The sequence below is a fragment of the Arachis stenosperma genome, chromosome 9, assembly GCF_014773155.1.
Source record: "Arachis stenosperma cultivar V10309 chromosome 9, arast.V10309.gnm1.PFL2, whole genome shotgun sequence".
Classification (NCBI taxonomy): domain Eukaryota; kingdom Viridiplantae; phylum Streptophyta; class Magnoliopsida; order Fabales; family Fabaceae; genus Arachis; species Arachis stenosperma.
In genome coordinates this window covers 14033611-14045631 of record NC_080385.1, presented here as the reverse complement: position 1 = coordinate 14045631, position 12021 = coordinate 14033611, and the positions used below count along the sequence as shown (strand labels likewise).

The 12021-nt window shown below is 31.0% G+C and overlaps 1 protein-coding gene and 1 non-coding gene across 2 annotated transcripts; one reads left to right on the top strand and one right to left on the bottom strand.

The window, feature by feature from the left end:
• Positions 1–2067: 2067 nt before the first annotated feature.
• Positions 2068–2263, top strand: LOC130953687 (U2 spliceosomal RNA). Its single transcript, XR_009075848.1, has one exon. It is a non-coding gene; the product is annotated as a U2 spliceosomal RNA (small nuclear RNA).
• Positions 2264–3635: 1372 nt separating this feature from the next.
• LOC130947721 (protein mago nashi homolog) lies at positions 3636–8480 on the bottom strand. The gene is made up of 3 exons (XM_057876424.1): positions 8202–8480; positions 6422–6598; positions 3636–3835 (listed from the first exon to the last, which is right to left on the bottom strand). Exons 1-3 carry the CDS (start codon positions 8418–8420, stop codon positions 3776–3778), a joined length of 456 nt encoding a protein of 151 aa, XP_057732407.1. The 5' UTR covers positions 8421–8480; the 3' UTR covers positions 3636–3775.
• Positions 8481–12021: the final 3541 nt, after the last annotated feature.

Sequence of the window (12021 nt, the reverse complement as noted above, 5' to 3'; positions counted from 1 at the left end):
AAATATTTAAAAAATTTATTCTTAAGATGAAAATAATGTAGGCTGAGAATTTAAAAGTACATTCGGTAGAGTACGGTAACATAGAGATACTGTAGAAATAATTCAAATTAAATGACGAACTAAATTGTAGAAAAAAAGTTAAAAAAATATACCAGAATTATCTATTAAGTTTTTTTTTACAGAATAAGAAAATTTAATAACAAATATATTATTAAACAGTGAATATATATATGTTTTTCTTATAATAATACAGTTATAATGATGTAAATTACATTTAAGATAATATAATAATATTATTTAGGCCAATAATAAAAGAGTTATTGAATCAAAATTTAAGAAAAAATAAATTATTATTAATTAAATAAATATAAATATAAGATTCCTACCCATATTTGGATCGTTTGGTATATTACTTGAACCAGCTCCGGTGTTATTGTGAGTATCTGTATATGTAAAAAATTCATTATTAAGATGAAAATAATGTAATTTGATAATTTAAGGGTACACTCAAGAAATAGATTATACATAATTGGTACGTACTAAGAGTCCAGTAACATAGATATCTCGTAAAAAATAATTCATATTAAATAATAAACTAACAATATAAATTTGTTACTGAGAAGTATAATTTAGAGTACCTGATATAGAGTATTGTTGAGGAGGTATATTTGTGATATCTTGTAATGGTGTTGCCATGTTAGTTGGTCCACTTGATGTATCGATTTGTTTTTCTCGTCTAATACTCTCTCGGTAACTGGCACGCCTTCTGGCAAGGTGTTGCTGCCTCTGTTCTTCACTCATATTTTGTCTTCGTTATCTGGCATAGTCTTGCCAAGTTCGTCGACCACTCCCACGTGAATCTTCCATTGGTATGTTGTCAACTATAATTAATCAAAGAAACATATAAAAACAATTATACACTTTTATTTAATGACAAAAAATAAATTACAGAAGATTTTACATTATATTTAGGCGAAGTGAGAAGAATGCAGGAGAAGACAGAGGAAAAATGAAAGAAATTTTTTCTATTACAGAGAGATATTGAGTAACCAGTGAAGTGAGGGAGATTAAGAGAAAAAATTGGGAATAATACAATTGACGGAGTAATTGATGTGAGAGGAATTAACTGATGCAGTAGTGGAGAATTAAGTAGTAGAATTTTGTAACTGATGCAGTAACGTGATGTGAGAGAAATTAACGTGGAGAAGTTATAATGAGGTGAACGTGGATGGAAATGGAATAGCAGAATGCTGTAACTGGAGGTAGGTTACTAAAAAGGATAAAAATGGAAAGAAAAATTGGATACCAAAAATGGGTTTTCCCATTATATATTGTTATAGATTTATTAATTCAAGTAACAATTAATGAATACAAATAAAACAAATTCTGACTTTTTTTTTGTTTATCTAGTATTATTGCTCTAAAAAATTGTCATGTGTCTCATTAACTACAATTATTTTGTTTTAAAATTAAAAGGCCTACCATTAAATCAAAAGTACCAATATTTGTATATAAATAAAGGCACCATCACATATTAAAATTTCTCACTTACTAAATTTTGTCGTTTAAAGTGTTGAAATGTTAGTATTGTAAAAAATATTGTTACTTCACTAGTCATATACATGTCCTTGATGCTATACCATACGCCATTGAGAAATATATCAGCTATTAAGGAAGGAAGCAGTGCACTTAGGCACTTTACTTAGCAGGACAAAAATCTGTTGAAATTTGAAAACTTGAAATGATGAGTAGAAGTGTAGAACCAAGGCTGAGCCTGAAGAATTGCATAAAAAGACTCATAGGATATTACTTAATCTAGTTCCTGCATCTGTGGATCTCTATCATAAGGGAACTAAGAGAATGTTAATTAGGAAGAAATAGTGGACAAAACACGATTAACACAACATTGCTGTATGTCAGGGAGCTACGTTGTTCTTGTGGGTAGTGTTTTCTTTTTCTTTATATTATTATTTATTACATCCTCACCTTATGTCCCACATCGGTGAAACCGAACAGCAAAGGGGTAAGGCGTTAGCATAAAAGAAAGAATTATTGATGTTATAAAGCATACCTTTCTCGGCCTTTTGGCTAAGATCAAGTGTAGTATCTGTTCTTATCAGTTTAATATCTGATATGTGGGTCATTGGCCCACACGATATTAAATTTATTTTTTGAGGGTGATGGGCCATTACAGTAGCTTGCTACTGGGCCTGTCAAGCGTCGCCCAAGCCTTACACTACTGCATGGGCCTGGCGCACCCTACAAATTCAGTTCAAAAGGTTCTCATGGTGTTTGTCTAGTTGGTGGTTGTGTAGTTTCGCAAGTTGTTGCAATGGACGACAATTAAAATTTAGCCAATAAAAGATTAAATACAAAGAGATTGTTATTATCATATTGGACTAGTAAATAGTAATGCAGAAGCCAGAGAGTTTTGAGCCCGAGTTTCATTGGAAGCTTCCCAATGGAATGAAACATGAACTTTACCATTTGGTTGATTCCAGTAGTAGTTCATTAAAAGTAATAACTACACATATGTTCCAATTTCCTTCAACGACTTTCATTTTTCTATGTAACATGATGTAGCTGGAATTATTTCCTTATGCTGAAAAATTATTCAATGGATTCAACTTGGTTTACATAAAGTATTACTTATCCGTCAATTATATGAGTGTATGGTATGTAACTATGTATCAAATGTGTAATTTCATCACAAATCTTACAATGACGAGAACATATACAACCTCACAAACAATTAATTTAGAATTTAATTTTGATGCATGTAAAACATAGTCATGAGTATTTTACATAGTCATGAGTTTAATTTAGAGTTTAATTTAGAGTTTAATTTACATAGTCATGCAATCACATCCATTTTTTTGGATGATCATTCACACCGTCAATGTAGCGTTACGTAATTCTTAATTTATAAACCAAAACGAGAGAAGGAAAAAGAAAATCCTTTTTAAAGCATTAACGTAAACAACTAAAGATAACTCTCCAACTAACTTCTACAATAAAAAAAGTAGGTTAAGTCCAAATTACCCTCATTGTAATATTTTCTATTTGGACCCTTTTCCATATTTTATTGTAACAGTTGATTGTAGGATTATTTTTAGTTTAAATAACAATTCCATGTAAAAGTTTTAACTTCGTCGCTAATTTTGTTTTTTCGGTAGATAAGCAAAGTCATAAATATACATCCAAACATAAGTTATAGTGTTTTTTTTATGAATTTTAGTTTTGGAAGCAACAAAATGGTAAGAGAAAAGAAAGTAAAATTTGAAACGTTAGGCAGTACACACCACTTCTAGAGTATTTTGTTAGAGCCTAATTATAAATTTTTTTCCACTTAAAAACAGATTTTATAAAATATAATAAGACATGTGATAACTATCTAGAGTAAAAGTCATAATAGTTTTAAAAGACTTCTCTTAGACATTAAAAAATTGAAGATTATGCCTCAACTTCATTGATCTTTTGTTACTTATTTTTCGTAGGAGGATCACTTTTAACATTTTTTTCCCCTTATATATTTTTTTTTTTTTATCAAAAACTAAGTTAGAAAAGAAAAAAGAAAACAATTCCCAACGTTATATTATACCAAGGTAAATAAAAAGAACAACAACTCATGCACGAAAAAGCAATCCACTCAACTTTTTGGTACATCCACTCAAATCAGAAAGTTCCAATAACTGTCACATGTTAAGCTGTAATTGGTTGTTGTTACACAAGTACAACTACCCCAAGAGGTTGAACAGATAACATTGGAAACATCTTATATAGGTTTAATCTTGAAGTGAAGGGAAATAAGAGAGAACACAAAGCACTTCAAATCCTGCAAATGCATGAAAATATGATCAGAATAAACGCAAGTAAAACTAAATAATAGCATACCAAGGAGAACACACTAATGAATGATTATGTAAATTAATTTATGATCTAGAGTTTTTATGCAAGTTGACTAATTTTTTCGATCCATTATCATGCTATCTGTCATGTTTAGAAGTTAGGTACTCATTCGGATTTAGCTTTGATTAAGTACTAATCATATTCAAAACTAGTCTGGAGTCCTAATTCAACACCATATATAAGATGTAATTTTACTCATTGAGCTCTCATTCATGAAAATTCCTAATGTAAAAGTCTACAAAAACGTCAATGATAACACTACGTGTGACTTTTAAATAGACACAAACCTATTGCACAAAATAGCCCAAAGCATGCTTCAACCAATGACATGAAATAAACATTGCACAACGAGTCAATAAAAAACACTAATTCGTTAACAAAAGATAACAATTGTTACTCTACTTCTCACTCAAGCGAACTTCTCTAATATAATCACCAGGGTCAGAATAATTCTTAGTAACTTCCAACTAAATCTACATTTGACCTTAACTCAACATTTAGCTCAATTTGGCCTACATGACAGTAGAAGAACAAAATCCTCAGTCTATTTGATTATTGATTTCCTTTATTTACCTATAGTAAAAGAGAAAAATTGCATGAAAAATCTGTGTAATGCTCTAGGATCTATGGCAAATGTGAACGCTCCTGTGGGAGAGTTAGAGCTCCTCAAGTTTCTACAAGTTTTCTCAAGCAACAAAACAAGGATCCACCTTGCTTCAGATCTTTTATTCCATAACCTCCCCTTGTTACCACCTTTCCTGCCCAAAAATAACTAACTTCCTTCAAATAGTGGCTACATTATTAGTTACAGCAGTCCAAATATGGAGCCCAATTCCCCGCCCTCCTGTTAATTCTTACATACACTTCTCCTACAAATGGTTACTTAACATATTTTCCTTCAACTCAAACATGAGATCATATGATCTTCTCTCTGCATCATATGCCAAAAACTAATGCTTATTGTTCCATGCATTATGAATATCTTAATTTTACAAGAAATATGAAAGGAATTTTCTACTAGCTGTCAAGCATTCTCTTCATCTAGTTGATTGAGTTGAATAAATGTATATATTTCAAGGTAAGAAATTCACAATATTGAAACATATAGTAAAATGTCAATAAAGAAGGTGCACAACAGAGAACATGGAAGAGAAGTACTGGATAGGAAATCAGCTGTTAACTAATTCTGTTAAAAATTGTAATGACACGAACAGAATGAGAGGAGAGGAAAATAGGAGATTGGCCAAAGCTTGGAGACGGATTTCAAAGTCAGAAAGGAAGTTAGATCATTAAAGAAGGCAAAACTCTCAAAAGTTCCTTTAATATGACTGAGTTAAACATGTATAAAAGAAAGAAACATCAAAGTAAAATCAATGAGAATAAAGTGGGCAGGAATGAAATTGTGAAGAGTTTGGATGGTGCTATATAGACTACTGCAACTTTTTTTGGCATCATAAAGACACAAGATGAGTTGTTTGCCAGAGAGTTGCCCAAAAAGATCTAATTGGGCATCAAGGATTATTGTTGATACGTCACCCACATCCTCGGTCGCCCGGAATACTCGGCACGCAAATATCTGAGGATGGTGTCACATCAAACAAGCTCGGAACGTGAGCAGATAAGCTCGGCCTCACCCGTTTGAAATAATAAGACACGTGCTCAACAAAACCTACTCACCTACACAGAATATCATAACTAACCTATAAAGTAGGACTTATCCACATGAAAACGGTAAAACAATCCCTATAAAGCCGGACTAATAGTCTCGGCTAAAATCAGGTTCCACTATCAGCTTTCATATTCACTTATTTCACTCTTACTTAATTACTCTCTCTCTCTCTTTTCTGAGATTATTGCTAACTTGAGCGTCGGAGTATCTTTTGTAGGTATTCCCGCCGCGGTATTTGACCTTGGCCGACGTAAAGCTCTTCCTCTCGGTTGACGACTTGCTCGGAAGTGCTTAAGCTCGGCCTACCCAGTGTTCGGACGAATCAATTGTTTTTTAGGAGAGAACACAAAAAGGAGCTAAGACAGGAAGGTGCTTAGAGTTAAAATCTTTTCTTCAGTAATAGTAACGGCAAAGAAACTGGAAATCAAGTCGGATCATCTAGCACAGGAGCGATATACAATTGATATAATGATAATATGATATGCTTTTAGTTCATCTACTTCCAGATATAGCACTTGACCAAAGTAAAAAGCATACAAAACACCATTTAAGCGGTGATGAAAGTTAGTTAAAAAATTTCTACCAGAAGCATCTCTATAGAGAAGTTGGTGTGTGTGTATATAAGTGAGTATAGTAAGAATGAAAATAGAATAAATGTTCACTTTTTCCGTAGGAGGGAAAGTTTTGCACTTTAATATATACAAACAACTGATGCAAGGATTAGTTCTCAGTATAAATATTCGCAGCAACCAAAGGTGAAAAGGGGACACATGCACCATACAAAATTAACTAGACAGGATCTGACAAAATAAATCCATCAAAAGCAACTATCAATCAGCTTACCTGAACGAGGTAGTAAAAGATGCGAAGACCTTCTGGATCTGCACTACTCTGAACATCCACCAGAGAACCAATCTTGGAGGTTGTGAAGGAAATGTGCTCATTTCCCATCACAATCTCAAGCTCCTGCCTGCCAACACGGTCAGGTTCCGGCCAGTTGTTATCATCTTCCTTCATGATCTGAACAAGACCAACTCATCAGAAAGCAGAACAAAGCAAAAACAAAAACCCTCAAAAGACATTTGAGAAGGAATAGGTTAAAATACTCAAAATAGGCATCGCTCAAGTGACGGGTTATGAACTAACAAGGCACCACAGGATCAAATTAGAAAATCTACATGATAGTTTTTGCAGCATAGCGTGCCATGGCTATGTTTCCATTGTTATCGAAGCACAGCTTGGTTCAAAATGAAAAAAAGGAGTTTAGCAGTCTGTTAGATGCACGCATGTAGAGGAAGAACGTGCAAAAAAAATAATGCCCAAACTTCTTTACAATCCTTTTCAAAGAAAACAAATGATGCATGTCTAGCACATTTAATCAGTGCAGGGCACATGAAATCAATTGGATATTTTCCTAACCTATGGCACAATCTTAAACTATTACATAAAATCATGAATAGTAAAAGAAGCTTGCAAGTTTTCATAAAGATGAATAGTTTATGGGTGTAAACTTGTAGTGAGAACATATTCTGGGTGCTGCTGCTCCACATGTGATGCAATCTTCCTATAAGTACCATATCAGGACTGTTCAAAAGGTTTCTAGTGCTGGCAATTCGGCAAAAATAAAACTATATTGTATCATAAGATCAACAAAACTGCAAACACTACAAATATACAGTACTTTCTTAATTCAGCTCATCATTATCAACATGCTTAAACGAATTGTACCATAGATGTCGAACACAAGAAGATTCCAATTTAAATGGTGCACAGCACAACATCTTTGCTTAAGATTCAAGGGCAGATGAAGAAGCTAAACATTGTCAGTTCATTGTCACGGATGCCATACAGTTGAAAAGAATGAGAGCATTGCGAGAACAAGTTAACCCATTATGACAACTAACACAGATGATAACAAGTGCAGGCATAAAAAAGAACAAATAAAAAAACACAATCTCTTTCCGAATCAAAAGGAGAATTTGAAACTTGAAAGTAACAAACTCATTACAGAACAAGTCGCATCTCACCAATCACAATCCAAAAGAGCTAGACACGAATTTTGCAGAAAATGAACAATCTTATCAGCATTCCTTTATTGGACAAGTTCATATCTTCCCATCCCAAAAAACCACATATATTACAGGTTTTCTACGGTAAGCCTAATTTATCCCCATCATTTTCTGAATGGTAATAGAAAATTTTTTTTCAGGACCTAAGAAACTATGCTCTCCCATGTTTTTTAATTATTAACGAGATTAGAGATTTACTGAAAAACAAAAAAGCACAGTAAGTAAACCCCCAAATTCTACTAAAATCCACGGATTTAAACTTCGATTGCGCTGCGCAAAACAGCAGCAATCGATCCAGTGGCCACCGCAACAGAAATCGATTTAAAACCTGACTCTAAGAATCTAAACCCTCAGAAATTCAAAATCTGACAATAGCCTGTCACAATTTTGTTTACTATTCTAAATAATTTTTTGGTTGTACTTCGAAAATCTGAGGCGGCAATACCGAAATGCGCTTCACTCACTCAAACAAAACAAATAAATAAATAAATTGAAGATTATAACCCTAAAAGTTAAGGAAAAGGAAGAAGAGAGCGTGAGTTAGTGTCGTTTACCTCGCTGTCGGAGATGATACGACGGCACTCGCGGAGAACGGCAGGGGTGAGGTAAACCTCCTTGCGGATGATAGTGTCGTTTTTGTAGTTGGAGTTGTTGGCGTATCGGAGCTTGCCATCTGGCCTGAACTCGAACTCCAAGAACTCGTGACCGAACTTCCCTTTGTGTCCCACGTAATATCGAAGGTAGAACTCTCCGTTCTCCTCCTCGCTCGTCATTTCTCTGCTTTTCTCTTCTCTTTTGGGTTTCGCTTTCTCTCTGCACAACGACGCATAGAAAAGAAAGCAAAAGAAGCAGTGGTAATTTGGTAAATATACGTTGAGGTGTGTAAATCCCTAAATGGGCTGAAAGCCCAATATCCATCTGGACCATGGATGCCGACAATAATTGTCAAGCCCAATTAATAAAAAAATGACACAGCCCATAGGAATTAAGTAAATATCAATTAATAAAAAAATAGAACCTTAGATTGATCTAGTGGTTAGCTCACTAGTCATTTTAAACAAGTGTCGGGACTTCGAATTCCGTCTTGTGTATGCAGCAACCCATTGGCCAGCGAAAAACAACAAATTAGTCCTTGACATGAGAATTAGGATTATTTAGATTAGTTAGAGAATGAATAGAGTTTTTTGAATTGTAAAAAAGTGACTAGTAATAGAAGCTGGTTAGATTAATTATTTTGATAATTAGAGATCGATTAAAAATTTTAAATTCTAAAATGGTGTTTAGTTATTTAAACAAATATGAGGAATTGAAAATAATATTTATTTTAATATTTTTAAAAAATATTTTATACAAATGGTCATATTACTTTGATTTTAAGAATTAATATGATACTAAAATATAAAATAATTTTAGGTAGATTTTAACAAAAATAATTTTTCATAATTGTTTCTTTTGCTATGATAATAAAAAAAGTAATTTAAGAATAACTAGCTCAAGTTAGATTGTACTTGCTCAAATTAATTTTAATAAAAGAGTAAAAAATTTAAAAGTTTTACTAATAATTCATAAAAAAAATTAAATGTCTAGAAATTTAACTACTAATATTATTTAGAAAAAGATTTTAAAAAACTAATATTTTAACACAAATATTTCAATTTAATCACAAAATATATATTATTATTAATGAATAATTATTATACTTTAGAAACAAATAAAATTATTACTCATTGATTTTATTATTTTTAATATGAAAAATAGTTAACTTTAAATTTAATTAATTTTATAAAATTTTTATAATAAAAATTATTATGCATATTTTCATTTAAAAAATAAAAAAACTTTATATATTTTTGCATATGATCCTGTGCATGCATATATTAATTCTGATTTAAATATTGAGTTAAATAATGTTTAGCTTTATCTTTCATAACAGTATTTTCAAAATTTGTTTTGAATCCGTTAATCTAGATTTGTTTTAATTTTAATTTTTTGTCACAGGGTTAAGATATCTTATCTTATTAGTGTATTATAACTTTATAAGCCAGCTCTCCTCTTCCGTATAAGTTATAATTAACATCACTTCACAATCTATTTGTATTCCCCCTTCCTCATCGCTCATAAACCGTCGTGGCTTTCCAGCTTTCCGGCGCCACTCCTTAGTCCGCCGCAACACCACTCTGTCACATCTTTTTCTCAATCTTTCAAGTGACTGTTAATTGTCGAATTATAAACCCTAAACCTTAAATTCTAAATATAAGCGATGGCTGCACTAGCTTGCTATTGTATGTAGCGGTTGCATCATTGTGCTGTGTGTGGCTACCAATATATAAACGAGTTGTTTCGACCTTGCAAGCCCATACATCGTACACTGCTTTCTCGTGGTTGATGATGTTACAGTTTATTATTCTTTTCCTTTGTTATGTTAGGTTCATATATTTTCTTTATTTTTTTTCGTCCCACTTGTGGAATTTTGTTGTGTTACTTTTTATTTTTTTCTTTCTTGACTCTGTCTTTGGGTTAACTCGCTACTGCTCCACATTTCTATTTTATATACTCAGGTAGTTTTGAATTGTATTTAATATAATTTGAGTTTTTTAAACTGAGTTTATTGTTAAAGAAAGTACAAGAAACCAATGAAATATTTGTACAATGTGTACAATGGAGGTTTAAGGAGTATTAGAGACCATGACGGATCCAGAAAATTTATGTTAGGGGGGCAAAAATAATACACATTACTATCAAAAGATATATTAATTTAAATTTAAAAATATTAAATGCACATTAATTATTCGAATACAAAAAAATCAAAAATTACATTAACCGCTAATTTTTTTCGCTTCAATTTTAAGAATTTCTTTTTATTAGAAGAGACTAATGGAGTGATTTCAGATTCTAGTGGTAGCTTTCTTTTAAAATATTTTTTCATTATTATTTCTAAAAATAAAAAATATATATTTTAAATTAGAATAGAATGAAAGATAAACAAATACAACATAATTACATATAATAGAATAGAATGAAAGATAAACAAATAAATAATAAGGATCACTAAATTGGGAATAAAATCAAATATATAAATTCATAAAGAGAAAAAAATAGATTAATACCTAAATTATAATGGTTTGAATTAAAATTTGCAATTGAAAATATCAAAAAGAGAAACAATGAAATTAAAAAATAAATAGAGTCATAGAAAGCTATATAAAACAAAATAGAGAATTTAAAATTTATCTTTTGATAAAGAAAAAATTACCACTAGATAAGAAATAGAAAAAAAAGGTTGAAAATATGAAACTAAAAAGAGAGTTTAAAAGAATAAATAAATGACGGCTGAGATTTGAGAATAGAAGAAGACTAAATTTAATTAGATTAACTAATAGTCAAAATGATAGAAAGATAAAATGGGTTTGGAACTTTAAATAATTAGACTTTGTTTATTTGTAGTGAGATCATTTAAAATTTAAAATGGGGACATCCCAAACTTTAAATAATTAGACATTGTTTATATATATATATATATATATATATATATATATATATATATGTTAAAAAATATGAAAGGAGAGTGGGGGCAAATGCCCCCTCACAATTATGCATAGGTCCGTGCCTGATTAGAGATATAACCATTAGTGTTATCTTTTTTCATCAGCTAAAATTTTTGGGATGAGTGGTATCATGACATGGTATTAAAGTTTTAGATCGCTTTTGAAAAGATATTTGTTATTCCTAGTATTCATATGGTTATTCTAGATAGTATGAAAATGTTCATTTTGTAACTTATATAGCTTATTATACACATTGTATAAATAAACCATGGTCTCCCTAACAGAATCCTTCTTGTTATTATTATTATATTTTATTTGTATGCATGACTAATAACAATTACCTCGATCCATTAGGTTGCAATGGTCTAGGGCCTCCGAAAAATTGGTGTATTTTTTTGTTTTTGTTTTTTTTGTTTTTTTTTGGGTCTTAAGATTTGGTGTATTTGATTCCATGGTTTTGGATTTAACTATTTAAGTGACAAATTCTTTTTATTTGTATTATATTTGAGTTAATAGTACTTTTTTTTTCACTAAAAATATTAGGTTTTATACTATTTTTCTTTCATTAAAATCACCTTCTATTCCAATTATTAGAGCATTGCTCGAGGCTCTTCCAAATTTTATGTCTCTCTACTGTCACAAGCACACCATGAATATTTTTAATAAGCTTCATAAAAAATGTTAGAGGACTAATATATTAATCACATAATATTTCACATTATTTATACAAATTTTTTATTTATAAATAAAATAAATATAATATTTATGGATATAGCCATACTTTAAAAAAATATTTTTTTATTGATTATACATATTTTATTCGCAAATA